This window comes from Homarus americanus, unplaced genomic scaffold (genome assembly GCF_018991925.1).
Source record: "Homarus americanus isolate GMGI-L3 unplaced genomic scaffold, GMGI_Hamer_2.0 scaffold5461, whole genome shotgun sequence".
In the NCBI taxonomy this organism is placed as follows: Eukaryota; Metazoa; Arthropoda; class Malacostraca; order Decapoda; family Nephropidae; genus Homarus; species Homarus americanus.
The window spans coordinates 46,533-73,066 of record NW_024716760.1 but is presented as its reverse complement, the minus strand read 5'-3'; the positions used below and the strand labels follow the sequence as shown (position 1 = coordinate 73,066).

The 26,534-nt window shown below is 36.3% G+C and overlaps 1 protein-coding gene across 16 annotated transcripts in view; it reads left to right on the top strand.

Moving 5' to 3' along the window:
- The window catches only part of LOC121858501 (titin-like), a 152,402-nt gene that overhangs the window by 82,572 nt on the left and 43,296 nt on the right, over positions 1-26,534 (top strand). For 9 of the 16 annotated variants that reach the window (XM_042354937.1, XM_042354947.1, XM_042354936.1 and 6 more), the window contains 9 exons: positions 3,907-3,976; positions 7,575-7,752; positions 14,721-14,759; positions 17,360-17,490; positions 21,128-21,257; positions 22,614-22,701; positions 23,228-23,344; positions 24,817-24,897; positions 26,217-26,330. In XM_042354937.1, the coding sequence (XP_042210871.1) occupies positions 3,907-3,976; positions 7,575-7,752; positions 14,721-14,759; positions 17,360-17,490; positions 21,128-21,257; positions 22,614-22,701; positions 23,228-23,344; positions 24,817-24,897; positions 26,217-26,330 (948 nt within the window). The remainder of the gene's footprint in view (positions 1-3,906; positions 3,977-7,574; positions 7,753-14,720; positions 14,760-17,359; positions 17,491-21,127; positions 21,258-22,613; positions 22,702-23,227; positions 23,345-24,816; positions 24,898-26,216; positions 26,331-26,534) is intronic. The other 7 variants (XM_042354951.1, XM_042354945.1, XM_042354952.1 and 4 more) reach the window with 5 other exon arrangements.

Genomic DNA, 26,534 nt, shown 5'->3' with positions numbered 1-26,534 from the left:
GGAACCAACCTCCAAAATCCTACTTTCAGGACATGTGGTTTTTACTTTACTTTTTACTTGTGTCCTCTTTGCCACTCATCAGCTTGTTAGCCGCTTGGGCGGTCAGTCACATCTCTGTTACGCACCAAGGGTGGATCCTGAGGGCCCAGATCCCCTTCTTCATTAGAAAATTCCAATACTTTTTCTTTAATGCTGTATTGTACTCAGGCGTTTTTGTATAGTAAAAAATAATTGCTATTGACTTCAGAATATCTCCTAATATCAAGTGCACATGGCCTCAAAATGCCCTATGATATTGGTCAGATTTAAAACAAATCTTCGGGGGGAGGGGGAGGGCTGGGGTTGCTTACAGCTCCCTCCCTCCCAGATCCCCCCAGCTGAGTCGGTTCGCTGCGCTCGCCATGTTCCCCCACCCACAACTTCTTGGACCCCTCCATTTGGTATTCCTTGATCCGCCCCTGCTCACTGTTGCCAAGTACTGGACATACACTGGCTCCTGAATGTATCTGAACCCACTCCAGTGTTGGTCAAGTCTGGTCTTAAAACACCTCACACTCGGTGCTGCCACAACACTCTCTGGCAGGTTGTTCCAAGAGTTCACAATTCTCATTCCGACAAAGTTTGCCCTCACAGTTTTCTGGACCTGGAGCTGTGACCCCTTGTGGGGCGGGTGTCCGCCAGCTCCAGGTATGTACACTCAACTGAGTAGTGTGCCCTTTGAGATGTTTATACACCTCAATTAGGTCACCCCTTGCTGGTCTGTAGTATAAGCTTGGCAGTTGCACGCGCTCCTATCTCTCTGGATAGCTAAGGTGCTGAAGTGCAGGCACCATTCTGGTGGCCCTCCTTTGGACATTTTCAATCAACTGACAGTCCCAAGCATATCTCGGGGACCAGTTGGGCTGACAGTACTCCAGGCATATGCATCTTCGTGCCAAATTTCAGCCTTAAATCTACAAAACTGTAGCCAGAGAATATGAACACTCACAGTCTCACACTGTGCTTTATATATACACTACAGTACCGCATAGTTTTATAAATATAGTTTCCTCCACATCCCTCTTGACTTTTTATTTTATTTATCTGTCAATTATCCCACATCCCATAACCATTTTATATTGTGGACTGGGGAATTGCGAACCTATTGAATACTGTATTAGTTTTGATCAAGTTTATTTTAAGTCCTTCCATTTTGCTTCCTGTATTTAGCTGTTGCGTTATCTAAGTGAGGCCTTCTGTTCAAAGGGAGATAGATTATTGTTGCCTTCTGTGAATCTATCTGTGAGCAAGTTTTTCCCAGACGTGGCTGAAGGTTATACAGGTATATACAGGTACTCTCAAGTTTTGCATCAATGCTCTTCACCTCCTGGTAGTAACAATTTTGCATAGGAACTTTCCAACAACAAATATTTGCTAAAAGGTGAAACAATAAGTTAGCATATGATATATGGCTGTTAACTGAACGGCTGATGGTTTGAGTCCACCTGGGTGAAACTGAGTCACGGAATGATTCTCCGAGCTGACTTACCCTGACCATTATCGGGTGAAGGTGTGATACTTTATTCTATTTGGGGTTGATACTACTTCAGTTTGGGAGGATCAATCTCTCTCTCTCTCTTCTTCTGCGAAAAAAAAAATGATCTGCCACTACACATGAATCACAACATGAGGTATATTTTCAATTTATAGCCGATAACAAATTGATTCAGAGATAATTTCCCCTGACATAAGATATCTGAAATTATTCTTTTATGTATAAGTAAGTGAAGGAAGTTGAAACGTACAGTACTAGAACCATTCTTGTATATATTATGTTGGGAGCACAGTAGTAAGGTGTCTTGTGGGAGTATTTATGTTGATTCATGAATTTTGACCATTTTTGTATATGCAGTAGCATCTTTTTGGAGTGATGCTGAATGTGTCTTATTTTTAAGGACTTATCATTATCATATTTGTAGTTATAGTGAAGTTTATTGTAATTTTGTTTCATTTGAGTTTCTGTATGTTCAAAAATTTTTACCCTTTTACAATATTAGTCAGCAAAACTTAACTATCTCTTTTGATGTCAGTTCAGCTGTGTGGAATTTTACCTATTGAAAACCATCCCCACCTCTGAGTGTTTTGCCTTACCCAGGTTGATGCTTTGCTTTTTTGCCTCTAAATATAAAGACTTTTTTGTATTATAGATTCATTTTGAAATGTTCTTGTACGTACTAAAATTTTATGAAGACCAAAATATTTTACACAAATTCTCGTATGACTTTAGATCAAATTTTTTTTTTTAATTTACTGGAGCTCATTACTTGCATCTAAAGAGATAGAAAGTACAAATTTTATTATTGTTCTCTGTTAACTTTATATTCTTTTTAATTTAGTGTTCTTTTAAGTACTGTACTTGCATTAGTTTAGGTAGGCTATATCAGGCTAAGACAAAGTTGTTGATTACTGTATATGTAATACAGGTAGACTTCATTGGAACCAAATAGTGCATTCTAAAATAAATGCATTAAACCTTAGTTCATGCATTAAGAGCATACCTTTCCAGTACATCTAGATGAATTGTAATGTGTCTTGTCGTAGGCTAGTTGTAAGCCATGCCAAGTAGCGAGTCCAAATGTATAGGAGACATCAAGAGAATCCCTTAGCTCAATACATGGAGAGTCTTGAATACTATTAAAAAAGAGCTTGCTCTTATAGATAGTAGTGAGTTATTGTATACAGTACTGTTAATTAGACATAAGTTTGAAACTATAATATAAATAAGCTCATTGTGATAGTTGGTAGAGAGGTGCTCCGCCCACTCATACCAGCCATCCCACCCTGGAACAAGTAAGAATGTATACAGCGCACATTGTCACATCAAGAGGCAGAAATGCTCTGGTGGTGGTCTGTGAAGCACTTGTACAACTGTACATAAAAGTAGTGCATGAGTACACACACTAGGGATATTATAGTGATATTTCCCAACATACTTGCCATTCTGTCGAGACTGTTTATACTAATTTTCACCCTGTTCTGATGCTGCTAACCACTGCATTAGTTGTAGAAGTCATGTAGGTTTAGAGATGTCTCATACAGCTGAATTCTGGCACTATAATTTTAACTTGAGAGGAATTTTTACACATAATACAGAATTTATGGTCTTGTATGTCCTGTAGTTTACTAGAATATGCTGTACTGTCAGTGAGATATAATATATAGAATGTTTCATTAATAATAATATGATATTTTTCATTTTATATATAGAGCATGGTATAATACATGACTTCCACAGAAAATTCCCTCCCAGTCTACAGTGCCAGAACAATATACAGTATTCCTGCATGACCAACAATTTCCAGTTTAGATTATGTTTTCCTTTAGTTCAGAGAATGATTAACCCCATCTAATACTAACCCTTTTAATATGTAGGGATAGTGAGTAGATGCAGTAATATTTACCATTACATCATATTATAATACTTGACCTTACTATCTCTAACCATGACAAAATATATACTGTACTGTATATGCTAAGAGAAGACTACTGTAGTTGCAAATTATGATGATCTGCAAAAAGTAGCATGATTATTTATAAAGATTTTTCACTTATGCACGATTCTTGAGTTTGTGTGTTGACATTGCAAAGTTTGCAAATATAATATTAATTTAAAAGTATATATTCCAAAACTAAAATTAGTTATTGATGATTGGTATGTCTCACGTTTTTTATAATTTCTTTATTCACGTAAATACCCTAAAGTTGTGAAACTGATTGGAGCTTTAACAGTCCCTGGTACCTATGCATATCAGAACTCTCTCATAGCAAGCAAATTCCTTTTCAGTATGCTTTTTTCCCAAAATTGCTAGGATAAAAATAAATTCTCTTTTCCACTGTGGTCATAGAGTCCCAAATTTTGTTTTACAGGGCTGGAGGCAGACCGTATTATTGGTGGTGAAATGTTGGGTTCCGGAGAAGATGATAAACTTTACAAAAGGTAAGATCTGCTGTGTTATATGTCATTAATGTCAGTTGACTTTTGTGTGTCATTAACCCTTTGTTTATCTATTTGTCAAGTGTTTTCTTCTCTTAATGAAATTTTTGAAGGTAGAAGTAAGGAAGAGTTTGCTGGGTCTTGAGCAGAATTGGAAATGCGTAGGTCTAATCAACAGACAAGAATGCGTATAACAATATTTTGTAAATCAGATCAAGGTTTAGTAAGTTAAGGCATTCTGTGTGTAGTTATCTTCTTGAGCTCGAGTAGTGTAGCGAGAAATGCCACTCTGCAATTTTCTTAATTGAGTGTACTGTATTTATGCTATTCAGAGCCATATTAAACATTAAATAACTTTAGGTAAAATATAAGATAATTACAGTAGTAAGATTGTTATGTATTTTTGTGAGTTTATGTATTTATTTTTTTGTTATTTAGAAAATTACCAATATCCATCAAATTTGCTGGTGGATCGTGTCTCTACCATTTAACCCATAGACAACTTCGTACACTGAATATTATATAGGCATTATGGCCACTAGGAAACTCTTTACATGTACTGTCTTAAACGTATCATGGGGACAAATTACAGTATTATATAGGCTTGGTAATTGAGCCACAACTTGAGTGCATGGATTTTGCCAAGGCTTTTGACAGCATACCCCATGAAAGGCTGAGAATCAAACTGGAAGGGTATGGGATTCGGGGAAGTGTCCTTTCTGCATGACCGCAAACAGTGTGTGGTGATAAATGTTACAAAATTGTCCTGTGTACCTGTGACAAGCGGGGTACCAAAGGGCAGTGTATTGGGCCCGTTGTTGTTTGTCTGCTTCATTACTGATATGCCAGAAGCTATGCACTCCTCCATACAGAAAGATCTCTGTGAGCTTCAAGAATGGTTGAAGAAATGGCTGCTAAGATTCAATGTCATGAAGTGCAAAAGGATGCACCTGGGTTGCACCAACAGTAAGGAGACATATTACATGTCCCAACAGGATGAAGAGACTGCCTTAATTGAGACCGAATGTGAAAAGGACCTGGGTGTGTATGTTGACAATGAACTTCAGTTCTCGGGCCATTGTGAGAAGAAGGTGAATCAGGCAACGAAACTAGTAGGTCGTATACGAAGGTCGTTTAGATATCTTGATGGTCTGTCACTTGACACAATCTTCAAGAGTGAGGTTCTTCTCCATCTTGAGTACTGTCACCCCGTATGGTCCCCGAGGCATGCTAGAGACGGTCAAGTCATTGAAAATGTCCAAAGGAGGGCCACAGACTGGTGCTTGTTCTGTGGAACCCCAGTTACCCAGAGAGATTAGAATTCTGCAACTACCTACAGTAGCTTATACTGTACTATAGATGGGAGAGGGGCGACCTAATCGAAGTGTATAAACATCTCAGGGGGCACTACTTGGTCAAATGTATGTACAGTACCTGGAGCTGGCAGATGTCCGCCCCACAAGGGGTCACAGCTCAAGGTTGAAGAAGCCAAGTCCAGAAAACTGTGAAGGCAAACTTTTTTGGAGAGAGGGTTGTGAACTCTTGAAACAATCTGCCAGAGTGTGTTGTGACAGCACTGAATGTAAGCTCTTTCAAGGCCACACTTGACCAACACTGGAGCAGGTTTTGATATATTCAGGAGCCAGTGCATGCTCAGTATTTGTCAACAGTGTGTAACAGTGGCATGACCGACCACCCAGGCGGCTAACGAGTCAATCGGTTGCAAAGAGGATAAAAGTAAATAGAAATCCATAAGACTCTGAGCCCACAATATACAGTGAAGGCCTTTGGTCTCTGGAGTTACTTATAAAGGATAAAACAACTGGGAGAACAAGAGATCAGAATATAACCAAACAAATGACATTCTCTCTTACAAGAATACTGTACCAAGTCCTTTTTATTTGTGATACAGTACCTGTAATCATTTAAACAATACTCTGTAATACTGTACAGTACAATTATGATTACACTAACTTGTATTCTCTTGAGTATTACTGTACAGTACCTGTATTTATAACTTCCTAATGTTACAAACTTAAAACAGTACAAAGAAAACATGATGCCCACTGTAGTTCATTACTACAGTTACAGGCACTTGTCAGTTTCATTACTGTGTTTATACTCCTCTTCCTCAAGTGTATATGTACAGGGTGTCCGATGGCTTTATTTGTTAGGTCACGTCCTGTAAAAGATATTCTATGAACATGGGTCTGATTCTCATCAGTTGCAGAACTACAATATATGTACAGGTGCCCCTCTACCTATGAACAAGTTACGTTCATGAGGCTTGTTTGTTAGTCCAATTGTTTGTAAGTCCAACTTTACTCTTGTAGATACCAAACATATTGTAAAAAATGAAAATATTATGGATATTTAGTACAGCTATACCCTTTAATACAGCCTTAAAACCTGGCTCACTCTTCTCCTCTTAGATAATGTTTGTTCTATCTGGAATTTTCTTTAAAATAATCCAGTCTCGTCCACATTAAACACCTGTTCTGGCAGGTAACCCCCTCAGTGATGATGTTTGTATCTCAGAAAGTTTGTAAGTTGAACGTTCTTAAGAAGAGGAGCACCTGTATTTGAAGTTAAGTGATTTGCATATGATAAAATGTTTGAAGTGCAACAAGCATAAAGGTTACTAGTAGGCAGCTATCAAACAGGGAGGTACTACCACCTGGGAAGATATTGGAAGCATGACTTTTTGTCTCATATACACTCACTTTCAGGGTCTCAATTGTTTGACACTACAACATATTTATCATTTCCCTCCCTTGATTTGTTTAATTTTCTTTTCCATTTCTGTATTTATATTTGGTTCAAATTATTATTTTTCCTCCCAGGCCCCGATATGGGTTCGACCACCTGTGCCTGGGTGGGGTAATCCATGAAAAAAAAAAAAATGACCACCCTCAGCTTGGATACATATCTAGCTTGTTATAACATTGAATGAGTAACCCTACCAAGAACATCAGGGTCAGTTTGCAATCTGCTTCATCCATAATCTGATGAAGCAATTCCTCTCTTCTGTTCATTTTTTGTTCGTATCCAAGTTGAAGGCAGCCACTTTGAACATTTATTGTAGACTAAACTATACGTTTGTAGCACCTACTTAGCAAAAATTATGAATGAATGGAAAAGCCCAACTAATAATTAAGCAACGGGGAACTAAGTAACCAATCACCGATCACTTTTACATTCGTTCATAATTTTTACTACGTACTATAGTAAACAAACGGCCTCGAGTTGCCAGCTGTCTCCAGCAATGTTCGAAGAATCTTGAACGAGACTGTACAATGTCATCTCCTTCTTGGCTTTTCTAATTTGTCAATTACTGTTCTAACCAATTTTTTTTTCTGAGATTTCTTAATATTCTTATTGTTTATGATTCCCTTAATGGACCTCCTATCTATGGGAATGGAGTTAAGGCAATAAATAAATATAAATTATCATGTTTTTTTTGTCAGCACATTGAGTTTATTGAATGGTAAGGCTAATACCTCCCCAACAGCTTTATTATAAATTTCCCTGTTCATTATGTTGGGAAATGTTTAAAATGAATATGTGATTTTTAAGCATGCTTTTGTTATGTTTTCTCCAGGGCCTACAAGTCTGAGTATCGCAAGAAGTTCCGTCCATTCTCGCAGTACCAGTATGTGGACGGTAGATTCCATAAGGTGAAAGCTGATGAAGCTACAGCAGCAGCAGGCACTAGTGAGTCACCAAATAATTGGTACAAGGAAGTCATTGAGCTTCGTCGCCAGGCCGGGCAGTATCGGGTATGTACTGAGTTAATTTGTGGAACTGTACTATACTGTTGTAAGTTATTAATGAAGTTTTCCTTTTGTTTATCATCAACATTTAGCGAGGGGGAAAAAGAGATTCATCAACATGAGGAATTTCTGTCATATGGTACATAACCACTATGTTGTGGATTTCTATTTTCCATATATTGTACAGTATTTGTGTTCAGCATTTGTATATACTATAGTTTTGTGTAATTTATAGAGGGATTGTAAATGGCATAACTTTTGTCTCCTTTATTCAGTTAACAGGGATAGAATCATAATGAAAATTTAGCTGGAAGCAACTGAAATGGATTCTTACCCAAAGCAAGTGCTCACTGTTTGGCTTGGGTTTTGCCAAGCATAGTACTACAGTATACAGTCTTATGGAGCCACTTTACTTGAACAAACATAAATTGTTTTGAGTTATGGTATAGGCAACTTTGAGAATGTTCAGCAACTATTGAGAAATTTTTACAATTTGTTGACAAAAGGTGTACAAACCTAACCAATAACTTAAATGGGTTATTAATTAATTCTGGATAGATGTTCTGCAGTTGGGTCAACTTCCATGAAAAACAGTCACCTGCTGTCCATGAAATGTGAATCACAAACAACTGAATCTGATCCAGCAAGCTGAGATCTATTTTCCCTGAGTAGGTACTGTATTATCAAGGAGTGAAGGAGTGTGTGTATGGACTGGAGGGAAATGAGTGGAAGGGGGGAGGGGGCGGATGAGGTTTACATCTCTCTAGTGTCTTAGCCACTTAGACTTATTATACAGATTTAAAGTAATGGTGATAATTTTATTGATTCAGTACAAGTGCTAACCCATATTCCTAAATCATAATCACCCCTTCCATGCATAATTTGGTTCATTAAGCAATACAGCACATGGCAACTGCAGCATACAACTTACTCTACCCCCAACCCTCCTCATTCTCAGGTCCCCAAAACCCCATATCCCCACCCAAATAGTCATACTGTTATCAGAAGGAAAATATATTTGCCCCTGTATCTGCCTGCTGGTTCAGATTCAGTTGTTTGTTATTCACAAATCTTGGACAGCAGGTGATTGTTGCATGTGGAAATGTTCCCAACTGCACATTCATGGCTGTTGATAAAACGGATCAAATTATTCCTCAGAACTGATGTCACATCTGAATTTTCATTCTAAACCTACAGGTTTGGTTAGTTTTCAGTTATGTGAAGGTTAGATTCATCATATAACCATTTTCCACATTGGTTACATTATGGTGTAGGTTAAACAGGTACAGTATTAGGTTCCAGGCCCATGAGTTTCTGGAGAATATAGTACAGTACTGTGCTGTACAATGATTATAATAAATTTTCAGTTCAATGTTGTGCAAATCTAACATGGAATTGCTAGCAAATTGCATTAAGTAATGAAAAGAAAGAGAATATTTGACTGGAAAAATCCACAATTGGTTATGCACATCATTTGAAAATATTAATTCAAAGGCACTAAGACCTGCTAACCTGTGTATGGCTTTATTAAATGATCATCTTTCAATGAGTACTGTACATAATTTGAATCCAAATGTTTAAAAAGTAGCATGAAATTTACTACTGTGCAGCATTGAGAGTTCAGAATTGAAACCAAATTATATTCTCAAGTCCATCAAGAGGCTGGAAGAAGGTGCACGTAATTATAAATATGCGTCATATTACTGAGTTTAACTGAGGAAGATAAACAATGGTGTATCCATGTATACACTCATGAGGTAAACTGCCCCTATAGCAAGAGTTTCATGAGTAAAGAAGGATGTAAAATGTCTACAGTATTAGAGAAATAGCATATAATTACATCCTGTACATACCTGTCATTCATGAAAGGTTACATCATACAGGTGAGACAAGATTAATGTATCCAGGACTTGAAGTTGATACGGTTATCATCTGTGATCATCTTGAGCCAGTCTGGGGCCTGATGTAGTCATCAACATTGAGCATTTGAAGCTACAGTATTGTGTGGCCTGAAGTTAATACTAATACCAACTTTGAGGATTATAAGTTAGTCTGAGTTTTGAGGCTGTTGCTGTAACCAACCTAGAGGACTCCAAGCTACTCTATGTTTTGAAGTTGATAATGTTAACAATTCTGAATATACCAGTCTAAGCTTTGACATGAAGGTTATTTTATCAACAGAAATCAGTTGAAATTGAATAATGCCCCACCTGTTATGTGCTGTAGATGAAGTCACCCTCTTACTATATTAACCCCTGCATGAATATCATGGCTGCAGAGTTCTGCAGGATGAACATAACACAACTGGTATGTGAGAGTAATATACTGTAGAATGGTGCATAAGAACATAGCTTTGAGTACCGGTATTCATAACTTTATTGTTAAGGACCTCATTTACCTGGAGAAAATAGATTTCACCTTAGAAATTCATGTTGTCATTGAATTTTGTTGAAGTATGATAAGTCAGTACTGCATAGTGTGATTCATTCTAAGTACAGTATTTGTTGTGATTCTATGCATTAAAAAAGAATATACTGTATATATATATATATATATATATATATATATATATATATATATATATATATATATATATATATATATATATATATATATATATATATATATATATATATATATATATATATATATATATTGAATAAATTTTAAAGTGTGCTTGATGATGGTGAAATATTATTTTTGGTGGACTAGCACTCCACCAAGAGGGTTGGGTAACCCAATAGATGGTGAATGCTATGAGTCTGGGATCAATACCTAATGAACTACATCACATCATAACAGGGAGAGTCCTGTATGGTTGAAGAATAATTAAATATACCATACTGTATATAAAACTACATAAGGTTCACAATTTGGTGCACTAATGATATTGGGAAAATGCAAAACAATACGGTATTATAAATTTATAAATACAGTAGTGTCCTTAAGTTAGATGGTGAAGAAATTCATTCACCGCTTCTCCCCTTGTTGTAGTCCTTCCTTCAGCAGTCAGCTTTATTTAGTTTGTGGATGTTAAATCTTTCAACATATGCAAGCTGACCACTGTAACCCCAATACAGTATATTCTAAGTCCCCTTGGTTCTATTAATGCACTAGCTGATCAGAAAGTTTTGTTGCACTTTGTACCTTCCATATGCTTATTTGTCAGTTCAGTACATGTAGTTGAATTTATAAGTTCATGCAAATGCTACCTCTGAAAATATGAATAACCCTAACTATATACTTGAATATTCTGGATTCCTATAGTTTCTCGTTGTTCGGGCTGATAAAATAATGAAAAGTTGTAGTGTTGTTCATTATGAGACCTGTGGTAGTTTCACAGTCAATGGGTTTTCTAGTTTGCCTTGTTACTCATTTTTCCTCTTTGCCACTTGTCAGCTTACTAGCCTTTCTCACAGACAGTCAGATCTTTCCTGGTAGAAGTCATAATCTTGGTGTAGGTTGAGGGTTATTCTTTTTAAATCTGTAAATGACACAAATGAATTACCTGTATGTAGAGTGTGTATACAGTTGGCCCAAAATTTACACAGTGGTCACATTATTGAAAAGTACCATGCAGCTCTTCCTCACTGAGCTTGGTGCGATGGGATTCAAGTAGCTCCTCTACCCCTGCCACCTAGAAATTGACAGCTCTGAATCATCTTTACCACCTGTTGCACTCTCATGAAATCACGAAAATCATTCACTACCTTTGGCCACAAACTTTCTCAATGTGCATTAATGCTGAAATGCTTTATTTCATTCAGAGCCTTTTTTTATTTTATATACCTGTAGTCTGTTTGGTGTAATCTTTCCAGTATTGGGCCACTCTTAAATATAAATCATTGTCTATAGCATTTATGATGCACTGGAAAGGGCAGCAAGTGTAATAAACTCAAAAAGCTGAGATGACATCTTGTTTGAGGGGTTGGAGGTTGGAGGAGTGATGTGGTGTTTAGAGGCAAAAAGACATTCAACAATTGAGATGTGCACTCATGATTTGCACTTGGGTCACTTATGCTGTACTCCTCAGGACCAGTGGCGACCGTGATGAACCTTGTACAGTATAAGTGAATCCAAACCAGGTAGAACATATAAAGGTTCAATTATCTGACCATGCAATAGGTGAAATTGTGCACAAAATCTGTGGAGATTAAGGGCTGACTGTAATAACAGCTTTGATTTATCTTTATCCTCATTGTTACTGAATTGTTTTGCATTTCACTGCCCAATTTTGACTTAGTCTTTTAGTCTTATTCTGTCAGCCAATTGTCAGCTTACTAGCCAGTCAGGCGGTCAGTCTGTTCTCAGTTATGCTCTGTTGACAAGTACTGAGCATCAGAGAGAAATCTCCCCAAGCACTGAGAAGGGATACATATGCAGATGCAATACAATATTTTTAGCTGCTCAACAGTCATTTGATCTAAGGAGCAAAGTACTACTTGTGCAAGTTATTGCAGGTACTGTACCATGATGTACAGTATTTACATGTAACAGATGCAACAATTGTAAATTACCATATGTAACATCAAGAGAAATCAATCTTTCTTTAGCTGCCAGATATTGGCTGCAATTTCCTGCATTCAGATCAACATATAAATACGATAGGAATTTATTTGTCATTGGAGATACACTTCTTACCATGCACAGCTGCTTTAAAGGAAAATGTCTGAATTTTTTTTTTTTTTATATCTAGATGTTGGGGAGGGAGGGGACATGTACTTGTGGTATTTTAGAACAAATTTGGTTTTTATGATTAGACAGTGGGTGAAGTTGTTTTAGTACAGTACTAATTAGTGCCAAGTTGCACTGGATATTAATCAAACACTACCTTCTATATGGAGATTTATACCTAGGACGAGTGTACTGCCATCGTAGATTAGTAATCACTCTGTCTCCATACCCGCCCAGAAGAGCAAAATTTAGAAGGTATAGTAGGCCTATAGGTGAATGTGGCCATATAAGAGAACATCAATGCAAGAAAGGATAACCTTTAGGCTTTTCCTCTCATAAGCAACTGAAATTTGATAAATTTATAGTCTATTCTACTCTACTCTACAGTACAGTATTGTGTTCAGCAAAGATGAAATTGAACATTTATCAGTAGGAATAAGATGAGTATATAAGAGGATGCTACTCAAAACTGAGTAAACTAAGGTTGCAAATCAATATTTTATTTCTTTTCTTGTATTTTGAAGTCAGTTTGTGAGATTTGAGGTGATGTATTAACCATATTGAAGTATCATAGCAGAACACCCATATTGTGGCAGTAAAGGAGAATGAATGATAGCAAATGGAGTGAGTCTTTGATACAATGATTCCAGCCACTGTGAGTGAAAAAAAAATGTTTTGTGCTTTGAAAACAGTATGTACAGTATACTTAAAAAAAAAGTATATGCTAATTGACTTTTCAGTTCAGGTAATCCTGTACATACTAGAGCACCACCTGCCTACAGTATCTTAAGTCTTGTTGATGGAAGCCATAATAAGGCCCTTCATGTTTTCTGGGTCATCTATAAATACCAACTTTTTGAAACCTTGTCATTTAAAACCTTTATGACTTCTCTTCTAGATTGTTATGTTTTTCTGATTTATTTTTTTAGATGTAATAAGATTAGTTATCATGATCAGTTATTGCTCAAGTACAGTGTCTTAACTTTCTTTTGTGTGGTGTTGATATATGGTACCTTTAGGGTGAGAGAGAGAATTATCATAAATGCCAGTGTGAATTGCTTTTGAAAGCTCCTTGGTGTGTAGTAAATTCAGTGAAATTTGTTATTTAATTGAACAATGCCAGGGACTGGATTATAGCACAGCTCTCTATCTGGTTAAGAATTTAATTATTTAAGAGTACACTCTGTACTTACGTACTTTGCATACTACAGTATTCACTATTATGTACTGTATCATAAATGTTCATCTTGTGCTGGTGGTCTCTTTAAAAAATTATTATGAGTTGCTAATTTTTAATGGAGAAATCTGAGGTCACAGATGATGTAGTTGGTCTCAACAATTTTGCACGGCACTAAAAGGTTTTTACCGAGTGCCACTTTTATTGCCTGACGTCTGCTCTACACTGACTCGCCTCTTGTTCTGATGGTTTCTTTGAGGTACTTTGTACAGCTGACTTCATTATTTGCAGAGTTATGTATTTAATTCCCTGATTGTTGATAAGTTATATATGTTTCTCTCAATTTTGTTTTTTAATATTCTCTGCAGGAAGTAAAAACTTGAAGTGTCGGGTCTGGATTCACAAATACTATATTCTGTATATTAATTTAGTCTCCAACTGGTGCTACATGAACGCATTTACCTAAGGTTGATTTTCAGTGTAATTTTTAATCCATTTTGGGTATTTATTTATTTTTTGTAAATTAGCAGAAGTCAGCCAGTTAGATGCATTCTCACAGCTCCAGTTATGAGAAAATTTTAATGTACAGTACAAACGTTTGAGAGTCCTGGACCGGATATTTAAGGGGGAGTTTTGTTTACTTGTGTATGTTTACTTTTGAAATTCTCTTCAGCACTTTTCTTTGTCAGTGCACAATGTAATAATTGTTTTATTTATGTGTATAAGTTTAAAAATTTTTATAATTATGTAATATTAAGGTGTGCATTTTTCTTTTCTTTTTTATTGTGGGATTTTCTTCCACCTAAGACTGTGCAAGATATGACTTTTATTCAGTTGATAGAGTAACTGAGTTAGAAAATAATTTTAATTTTCATTTCTTATAGAAAAATAGTAATGAATTTTTAAAATTGTGTTGACTTTAGAAAACAACAGAAACTTAAGGGACATGATAAAAATGGAAAGATCCCATTTTTTTTGTTTTCCCATAAATCATATCTAAGAAGAATAAGTACTTTTGTTTTAATTTTATTTGCAATCTCTGATGTCGATGTTGGGATACAAAGCCACCCCACAGCCACCTTAGGTATTAGCATAACCTCGCCGCTCCCTCCTTTCTCCCCAGGCGAGGCACGATATTGGTGACGTATGGCGGACAGTGCAGGTGTGTGGATTGGGTCATGCAGGCTTGTGGCTGACCCCTTCTATTCTCTATAAAGTTGTTTCCTTCTCTAATGTCCAGATTTATTTGCTTTTCATTAACCATATTAGTTTTTTTGTTTTTTTATTGGCGTTATCGTGATAGCAGAAACAGTACTGTACTGGTGTTTTTCAGTGCCTTCTAAGTTCGTCATCCAAACCTTAATTGGCATTCAATATTTGGCAGAGAACTTGAGGAACATCAAGTTGGTCGACTTTATCCAAACGAAATTCAGGTGTAATTTGCCAATTATTTTCTTAGCACTATCATCAGTTTTTCTTATTCCAGTGCACCATTACACTAAAAAGAAAAAGGAAGAAATTGAAAATAAAATTATGATATGATGACCTTTCCCCAAACTCCTCACAACAACTGTCTCTTCCATGTATTGACATGTCACCCAAGGTTGTTTCTTTTAGTTTGATACATAGTGTAACCTTGTTAGTATTTTGGAACTGTGAAGACTAACTATACATATAAGATTAATCACAAGTACTGGAAACAATAGTCTATAAAGGACCACCAGTGCACGATTGCATTGTCAAAGCTGATGTATAGTAGAAGTTGACATGCACTATCCAAGAACTTTGAGTTGGATGGTTGTCAGTGGAATGTATCTATATCACCTTCAGTAGGCTGCAAGAGTGTTGGTGAGAGGAACAGTATAGGACTTGTGAAGCAGTTTAGCTTGCAGTTTGAAGGGAATTCCTGTTGGTTATTTTAAATACATTGCAATAGTTTGTTTTGTTTTTGCTTTATGGCTTTTTGAAATATTGAAGTTAATCTTTATTATTAGTTTTTGTATCCCATTACCAATAATGTTTCATCAAGGTTTGACAATGCATATCTGAGACAAGGAATATTAGTTGTTGGCATGGCAGTCCTCTAGCCTCCTTAAAGTCTGGGCTTGGATTCTCAAAGGTTTATACCAAATTTTTTTTCCCCCCCGACTTGAGTTGTTAGAATGCATCTAACTGGTTCACTAAACCTATAACTAAAAGTATGTTGTTAAAATCACAACTGAAATTGCATTTAGACTGTATTAAGTACATGCATTCTCTTAACCCTAGCTGGAGGGGTTAAAATATGAATAACATATGAATCTTTGGTAATCTGGACTCTGCATGGCAGCTTTATTTAATAGTTTTTTTTCTTTTCAGTTTCATCCTGTATTTGTCTGGCTTCAGTTAGAAGTTTAAGATCTGTAGTTGAATTTATATTTTATTAAGATGGATTGTTAAATATAGTTTAAGATATGTTCTTGAATTTGTATATTTATATGTCCAGAAGCTTTTGAAATTACATAGTTATACACTTTATACAGTACAGTATACGTATATGGGTTTTAGAAATGCTGGATCATAGTGTTAATGAGTTATTTTTGCTATTACATTATCTGGATACCTTTGCCCCTTGTAATAATTATGACTGATTATTCTGTTGCCATTTTATATCTTGACATATTTAGAGTGTAATTTACCCTGACATTTTTCATTGAAACTGAACTTGCAGACTCTGATACCAAGACACATATAATATTGTGTAAGTACGAGATAGTTGGCTTACAGAGATACTGTTTACCTACACAACACCGTGAAAGATTCTTCTGTACTGTATTATGGAAACTAAATACTGTACTGTATCTACATATTTGCATACTATTTGTATGCAGAAGTGAATGTTTATGTATGTTTTTCATGGATGTTTGCGCAATATGGTTTGTGTGGATGTGAGTTTGCCCGTAGGGATATATACAAGCATGTAATTTCAGACATTATTTGCACATAAAACCCAACACTGGCTACAGAGGCTTCAATGACTTATGGTAATATTCTGTAATAATGATTTTTCAGTTGAAGATTACAGTACAGTAGAGAGAAAAGCTTACCATACCAGTAGTGTTGCTTGGGCCAAAGAATCCATGATATATAATAGGAATATGCTGGAGAAAAAAGTAAATGTTATTGGACATTTGCCTCATCACACTGAATATAGAGCTTTTAGGTACAGTATTGCAAAGGAGACTGGATAATATATTTTACACTTTTTAGGAATGGATATACACTACTGTATATGAAATTCTTTGTCCTGTCCTTAGTCTGACATGAATGATAACCCCGTGAACTGGGCAACTTTTGTGTTATATATATATATATATATATATATATATATATATATATATATATATATATATATATATATATATATATATATATATATATATATATATATATATATATATATATATATATATATATATATATATATATATATATATATATATATATATATATATATATATATATATATATATATATATATATATATAAGCAAACACTTGTCATTCAAATGACTAAAAAAATAAAAGATAGCCTTCACACATGATATTTGTAATGCAGTACAGGTTGTCATGTTCATAATTCATCCAAGTTGCATGAACTGTACTATCATACACATTCTTCTCCATACAGTACAGTACAGTACAGTACAGTACATAATAACAAGCCAGGTTTATAAAACAAATTATAATGGCTCCACTGACCTGTATCTCCGTCTGCCCACAGCACCGGGGTTGGGGTGTAGAGACTGCATCTGAACGCTTGGCAGAGATTTACAGTAAGCAGGCAGAACTATGGGAGCAGGTATCTCGTCGATCATCCCTCCAGGCTCTCTCTCTCGCGTCGGCTTCACCAAGGTTAGTTTGTCACAGCTGTGCAGTATCATCTTAAGCTTCAGCTTATGAAGTTTAAGCTTTGATTTCTCCCTCTTAAGGCGAGAAGCAGATTAAGTACAGTATTGTAATGATAAGACTTACGGAATAATTTGTGAATGATTTAATTTCAGATATGCACCACATTAGGGGATTCATCTGTCTCATGATGCGATATAATGCTGCTTATTTCACCCCATGTATTTAGATACAGGACTTATTAATTATATTGGGACTAAAATGAAGCTTTCAAAACTTATTTTTATTTGTACAGTAATAAATTAACCCTTAATTGTAAAATCAAACGATTTTTTTTTTTTAATGGGAATAGCCTACCAGAGCGCAGGTCAATGACCCACATCAGGGCCTGGGGGCAAAAATATAATAATAATAATTAATAACAATAAAAAATAATAAAAATTATTAAAAAAAATAGAAAAAAAGGTTAAATAAAATATATATTATAATAATAATGATAATAATAATAATAATAATAATAATAATAATAATAATAATAATAAATAATATTAATAATAAAACACCATAAAAATATATATATATAAATAAATAAAAAAATAGCGAGAAACAATATATGTATGTTGTGTTGTCAAAGTAAGAGAAACAATTGAGACCCTGCAATTGTGTGTAAATGAGGCAGAAAGTCAGATCAGCAACCTGGGACTTGGTCACAATTTTTGTGATGCCATATGGCAGCAGGGTCTACCATTAGACAACACACTATGCTTCCAATATCTTCCCAGGTGGTAGTACCTCCCTGTTTGATAGCTGCACTGAACATTTTTCAGACATTTTGTATTTAGTTTAATTTTTCTTCATATTTTCCTTTTGAAATAAAAAAGAAAGAGAGAAAGTTTATAGAGAATGATGCCTTCTTCAATAAATGCAAACAAATGAATTTTAGAAGTTAAAGAAGAAAAAAAAATGTTAAAAAGTTGACAAAGAAGATAACCAGAGGATGACTAGTTAAATGGCTGATAACCCTATTAGGCCTCTCAGTAACCAAACCAAACAAATCTCTTAGGATTGGTGCCCAGTCTTAGTAAGTAATGTGTTTTATTGATAATAGTTGGGTTAAGTGTTAATTGCTCTATTGTGTGAGGACTGAGGCCCATATGACCTGTAACTGAACCATTTGTGAGTTGTAAAGTTCACTTTTTCTGCCACTGCTGTAAACAATGTTGCCATGGGTTTATACTTTTTTCTTGTGTTTAGAGTAAAAGTTCGTTAGAAAGTATTTTTGTGAGGTGTATGAGTATACAGTACAGTGAACCCTCACTTTACGCGGTCAATTGAACCCACAGCGGCCCGCGTAAAGTGAGAAACGCGTAAAGTGAACAACATAACATATGGGTTTAATTGAAATAGAGACCGGGCCGACCCCCAAACTCCACTTTTTCAGACACAATACCTACGTTGTAGTAAAAATAACTTCTTAATTTTATGATGGTATGCACACGCAATTAATAATTAAGAGAAATATCAATAATATTAGGTTTTTTAACACTTACATTAGTAGAAAAGATGGCTGGGCACACAGGGATGGGGGGTTGGTTCCGAGGCAGAGGGCAGATTATTGGCCCTCACCTGTATCACTTGTATCAATTGTATCACTATCCACCACAGAGGCTTGCAGGGCCGCTTTGTCAAACCCCTCAAAGTCCATATAAGTCCATATCCTAACTATAATTATCACTATCACTGACTTGGGCCGGCTGTGGCGGGTGAAGAACTCGGTAATGTTTTGATGACTGGGCGACCTTGTGCGCATCCTGCTTGCGCCGCTCTCCGCGTAAAAGGGTACACACACCGCGGAAAGTGAGCATTCCGTGTTCGGCAGGGTACCGCGTAAACGTGTAAACGAGTAAAGTGGGACCGCGTAAAGCGAGGGTTGACTGTACAAGTTTTTCAGACAAAATTTTTTTGAAAAAGAGGAGGGTTGACTGAGATGTGAATTACACTTTCAAGGGATTGAATTCTATGCATCTTGGGGTCAAATCTCTTATCTTAAAAATTGAAAAATATAAACTGCTGTCGCCTGCCATTCTTCTTTTTTGGTACAGTCGGCCACAGGAATAAGTACAGTATACACACTGTAGCTGTAAGGTCCGAAAATGGTCTGGTAACGTTGAAACTGCGCATCCAGACGCATGATGAAACTCAACTCCCCCCACCTGTTATCTCTAACTATTTTCTGTTTCCCCTTCTTTATTCTTCTATTTACTCCTCTTCCTTCCTTTACTAATTCAAACATCAGTACAAAAAAAAAAGTCGGGTAAGAGAAAAAGTGGGGGAGGAGGAGGGAACTGTACGATAACTGCAATCCCATTCGGCAACAAGTTTACTACCATTGGAAACAATATACAGTATTACTTGTAATATAAACACAAGACACTAGTAAAACATTCACAACAAATGTATTTATAACATTTATGTAGGAATAAAACATAAATTACAGGTCATTTTGTAATTTTGTCTGTTCTGTTCAGGACAGTGTTACCATATTTTGTCTCAAACACGAACCGTAGGTGTACAGTATACTTATTCTTGTGGCTGACTGTACATGTTAGTTAGCTTCTTGTTCCAGCAGTGATGATAATGTCTTGCTGAAGATAACTCAGGTGCAAAAGTCAGAAGTGGGTGGAGGAAGTTTTGGGAGTGTCTGCCTTTTTTGATGGCAAGAAGACCTTCCCTTCACATGAAGGGAAAATGTATGCAACTGGCGTGAGAAGTGTAATGTTGTATGGCAGTGAAACACAGGTGGTGAAAGAGGATGACATTCACAGGTTTGAGAGAGCTGGAATGAGAATGTGCAATGTGACACTAAGAGGGTTGTGGGTATTGAGATTGCTTCACTGTGTTGGGGAAGGTTTGTGTTGAGGTAGGCCGAGATGGTTTGGGCAAGTGGAAAAAATAGAGGAGATCAATTGGGTCAAGAGGTGTACGAGTCTAAATGTTGAGGGGAGGAGAGCTAAGGGTAGTTCAAGCATGTCATGGGGAGAGGTTATAAGAAATTGATTCAGAGCTAATAACCTGTCAAGAAAGGCTGTAAGGGATCATGCACCATTTAGAGCTGCCATCAGGTAATCCTGGCTAACTCTTGCCAACATGAAAAATGGCCATAAAATGTCGATGATGATGTTGGGGAGTGTAGGTGGTAAAGTGAGAGTGTCTCACCATAATGTCATGGGTTCGAGCCCTGGCCTGAGGAGGTTGATATCCAATGTGACCTTGCCAAACATCACATGATTCCACCGGGTACTCTGGTTTCCTCTTGTAATAACATTGGACGATAAAATTCTTTGCAAAGTAACAAAGAACAAATGAAGTGCTGTCAATAATGTTTCTCCTCTCATCTCATTACCAGTGCTTTGTGATCCTCAGTGTCTTTAACTGTGTTGTTGACCTTTAATAGTGTGTAGTGGTGTTCCAAGTTCAGATGCATTCTAGGAAGTCACTACACTCTCCTCTGCTTCTGAAAGTCCTATAGAGCCTATAGAGTTTTCTTATAGGATTAAAGCAGTCTATCCTACTAAAGCTAAAGTAAATTTGATTGAATGCACTGTAGTAAACAGTATGTACCTTACCTATGACCTCTCTTCAGCAGGCCGATCAGCAAGGCAGAGAAGGAGATTGAAAACTCACGAAGGTCGTCCCCTATCAAGCATGTGAGTAAATCCTCACGTGAACGTCCCAGCACTGCACCGCCCAAGCCTAAACCTGCTGCTGTGCATGTGAGTGATATTCTTTTGTGATGATATTAATGCTTTTTATTATGAAAATACTGTACAGGTACATAAATCTGTTTCGAGAGAGAACTTATGTTGTTTGCACCACATGCCTATAGGAAAGACAATCAGTTTGGTGAATGCCTTGTGTCTCTTTAATGTCATATGCCATGTAAATAATACATGCTGTTGGGTGCTGTCTGCTATATCCATTACAGAGGACTCAAGGGAGGACAGTAGATATATATGTCTTTTGCTCTGAAGACAGAAAAGGGGAGGGTTACAGCCATACATTCTGTGGTACAATATAAGAAAAGAGTATCATTGTCTCCTCAGTGAATATTGTGCAGTTTAATGCTTTCATGGTAACAACACAGTCAACATGTTAAGATGTACAGTATTGGATAAAGTTAAGCATCAAGAAAATTAGACACTAAATTGTTCATATTGCATCATAATCTTCTGGACAAACAAAAACAAAATGACTTATGATTTATGAATACTGTACTTGTTTATTGTTAATGAAGTTGTTTATGGTTAATGAAGTTGTTTATGGTTAATGCTAAGTTGTTTATGGTTAATGAAGTTGTTTATGGTTAATGAAGTTGTTTATGGTTAATGAAGTTGTTTATGGTTAATGAAGTTGTTTATGGTTAATGAAGTTGTTTATGGTTAATGCTAAGTTGTTTATGGTTAATGCTAAGTTGTTCATGGTTAATGCTAAGTTGTTTGTGATTAATGTAGGGTTATTTGAGATTCAGGCAGAGTTGTTTATTAAGGTAAAGTTATTTATGATTGAGGCAGAGTTGTATTTACAGAGCAGAAGAAAGGGGAGAGGAAGAATTTAGGCATGGAGAGAAGTTAATCTGTTTGAGGGACTTATAAAGAGGAAACTTGATGGCCGGGAGAGTTATACAGTACTTTTATGATATTTATAGCAAGATGTCTTTATCCATCTGTATGATCATGATGGAAACAAACTGAGGCAAGCTAGTTGTGCTTGTACGTATAATCAGCACCCTGTAATTGTAAATGATTTGCCTGGTGTTTGTTCAGTCATATTGTGAAGCTTAAAGTTTCCAAAGGGATTAGGAAACTCAAGTTGGGATGGTTACAAGAATAGAAAGAAAGACAATGCTACTGTATTGTGAGCTGGAGTTAGACTTTGACATGAGGCCAGATTCTCAAAACCCATATTCATGTGTCCTATTTTGAGAAAGGCTAAAGGAATTTAGTGTCAAACATGCTTTGACTTTACTTCAGTTAAGCTTCACTCCTAAACGCATTTTTCCTATGGGAAAAATATCTGTTATATAAAAACAATAAAAGTAAGTTTTTCAGGTTTCATAAATTCCTTTCCAGACACAAAAGCCTTCAGACAAGACAGATGGGAAGACTTCCAAGGAATCAACACCCCGTCACCACTATGAGCGAACTACAGGGACTACAGGTGGGACACTGAAGGGGGTCTGAGTGGAAACAGTCATCAAGATTTCACTACACAGTCTTGTTTACCCCTTCACTTGTGTTGTTCACAGTGTTACTATGAATTATTTTTTAGTCTGATAGGTCCGTGTGATCGTCCCTAACTTTAAAATGTTTATTTGTTTTATCCCAGTTTTCTCAACTTAAACTTCATAAACATGGAAGCAGAGATATGTAGACTAAAGAAAATGTAAATAAGAATTAGGTGTATGTTCCTTGAAGTTGGCTAGTCCTGTAGTTGTAGCATGGTGTGCATGGTACGTCCTAAAAGGTTTCCTTTCACCATCAAAATGTTGGCAGAAGTATGTGAGAGTGCAAGTTGGTAATGAATCGAGCACTAACATGGTAAGACACATATAGCTACGGAGGATCTTTCTCAGGATTTGACCGAGACTTGCAAACCTCATATATTTCTGCCTCATGGACCCAAAACTCGTTTTCTGTTATTCTTGCCTCGTGTTAGTTGACCGTTTTCTGTGTTGTGGTCTCAGAGGAGGGTCTTTTGATCACTTCGCCTTCACGTGACAAGCTTGAACCATTCATCCCCGATGATTGGTCCTCCCGCCGTTCATCACGAAGGACTCCACCAATCACAAGCCCGATGAAAGGTAGTGTCATGTTTCAATGAATGTATTCAGCCATTCAAAATTCAAGCATTTTATTATATGTTCATTGCTTAATTATTACCTTGTTCATGAATAGTATTTGCATCATTATTTGGGAATTTTGAAAGCTAAGTTTTTATTATATTTTGGAAGCCACAACACAAGTATAAACAGTAATATGAGTGATATCTGCTAGTTATTGTAAGGTAAGTGAAAAGTATAAATTTAGTAATTATAGCACTTATGTGTAATTTGAACAATAAATGTGTACGGTATATTTCACAGCCTTTTTGTAATGTGTGGCATTCTCTGCTTCCATAAAACTGGAATGCTTAGTAATTGCATTGAGGCTATAAGTAAGCTTATTGTGAATGACTAGAACTTACAGTATTTACTATCGTATATCTATTTCAGGTGTACTTGATGCTAATTGAATATTGCAATGTGGGGCATTGTTGAGCTTGTTAATACATGGGCCAAGCAGCAAGAGCGCCAAGCAGCGTGTCGGCTAACGTTTTGTCTTGGTGCTGCTTATAGCATGATATGAATGTGGCAGATCTCTTCCAGGCAGTGCGTAGGCAATCAGAGGAAAATTTAGGCAAACAAAATTTAGAAAGTTAATTCTCAGAGATGGTCTGTTTTTAGCACTATAATTAAGAACTTAATATAATGAAAGTACAAAAAAAATTACAGGTTGATTTTTGTATAAAACCTAAGCCGTAGTTTTAATTGATAGTATTTTTTCATTTTACATTTTTTGTAGCCCCATTTTAGATTTTTTGTGCAAACAATAAATTTTTTCTATTGGTTTTGAATGTAGTGTTTGTTAATTTGTATGAAGTTGTAATCCAGCTACATATAGCTTCTATACATGGATATATATAGCTCCTAAGACTTTTAGCTTTTAAGATGTATATATTGCAACTTTTAGAGAGATGTGTAGTAGTACAGTAATTAGATTTTATAAATGCCAGTCAACTTGTTCTTTAAGAAGACCCTTGTGTTACAGTGAAACACAAGTGTTTTTCTCAAGAGATGACGAACCAGTGTGTTGCTTCAAGATTCCATTCCCAAGTTATTCATGATACCTAAATCCTCTGTGTCCTACGTCCTCATATTGATTACTTAATACAGGTGTTTCTTAATATTGATTGTTAAGTTTTGCTGTAGTATGAAGTTTGAGTTTTTAAATTCTGCTCTCTCTATTTTAATATTCCATATCAAAATTATTCAAAGAAAAATATGTTGCCATAAAGATATACAATACAAGAATAAGCGGTATAGATTAATCTGTATCATTCACAGTACGGTAATCATTACTCTTTTAATAATAATACTGTAGTCCAGTATCATATTAACTGAGATGATATACTAACCTGTATGAGGTAATCAATCCTTCGTGTCTCCAGTGGCCCACCTCTTGCACCGCCTGGTAGAGAAACCTTCGCCTTGCATGTCCCGCCCCTGTGTTTCAGATGGCCCCAGCAGACGAAGGTCGAACCGAGCCTCCTCCGCTGCAAGACCACCCCCCACCAAGGACTGTAGGTCCTCTGTAGGTATGACCCTGCTGCCCTCTTTCCTCACAGGCTATGTGACGTTGATTTCATTGAGCAAGAGATGGGTGATTTCTGATGTGTTTGAGTAGTTATTAATTTCATACTTAATTTAATTTTTCTGGAGATCCCATTGATATTGCATAACTAAATAAGCAGTCTATCTCCTGAAACATCAAGATCTAGATATCATGTTTAAGTAATAACTGGGTAATAACTCTGATGACAATGAGAGCTACATATGCCTCCATAACTAGGTACTAACTGGAGGCCTAGGAAGCAGCTGGACTCCTGGGCACCCACACATGTCCTAACAAATTCCCTTGTCAACGTCAACCCCATTGAATTTCCCTTATTGAGCATCCTCCCTATACTAAAAGTAAGCTGTGCACTAAGGCTTTGAAAACTGGACTAGAACTAAACGCTTTATGAAATGCAGTTGTGGAAAAATCACTTAATCGGAATCTATACAAGCCTCACATGATACAGGTATTCACCTTTTAGTCATGTAAAATACATGCAGTATTAAATGGATGCAGTAATAGGTTTGACATAATCCCATACACAAGTGATTTGTAAGTCACAGCTTCCCTTTAGATCAGCATCCCCCAATGTTTGCCAGTTTGAGTATGAGCAAGTCTCCTAGCCACAACCTTAAAGGTAGAGTATCTTTAACAACTTATCTCTCTCCATGCATGTTTCTTCAGATAGTTTATATTAAAAGTTTCTTTCCCTGGTATCAGTCATATCTCAGATACATATTACTGTATGTAAACTTGATTAGCTATACTATACACATAAACACTTTTATGTGTATACAGTAGTTTATCATTATTATAAAGGAACTACAAGTTATTGCTTATGGACTTTTAATATACTGTACTGTATTATGTTTCTTATTCATCATCCAGTGCATTATCAGTATCATTGCCTGTCTACTCTTGCGTCAGAATGTATTACCCTTGCTAACATGTTATTTTGCTTAGGGTAACTTTATCTATTGTCATCCTGGCATAAGATATACAGATTGAAAAATAGAGCCATAGATTTGTTCTTCCATTCACATTATAGATTATTCCAGTCTTCATAGGCATGTACTTGCTCTATATCTTGACTATAAATAATGCACTTATTTTCAGAACCATATTGCACACCACTATACAGCACATATGATTGTATAAATCCTCAATGAAAAAACCTGTTTGAAAAATGCACAAGCACTGCACAATTTAAACTCATAACTCCAATTCATTATATATTAAATTTAGTGTACAGTATACCATTAAAGTTCTCAGCAAATACATGGCAAATGCACTCCACAGGAGGTCGGTCCGTCAGTGTGGGTCCTGAAAATCGGTCCCCCAAACGAACGTCTCGTCCCCCATCTACCCACGCAACGGCACCCGCAACTAAACCAGAGCGACGTCCTCGACCTAGTAAGTACACAAGAGCTAGTGTTGATTAGATGTTGTTGTTGATAGCAGTGAATAAGAGTGGGAGCAATGAAGGATGCTGAACTTGGTGTAAGGAATCAGTCTTATCATGAGTACACTGTAATTAAGCCTCAGTTATTGTCAGATTTTTCTGGATGAACAGATTTAGATACTTGAATCCTTGCAGTTTGTGATACATATTTATTA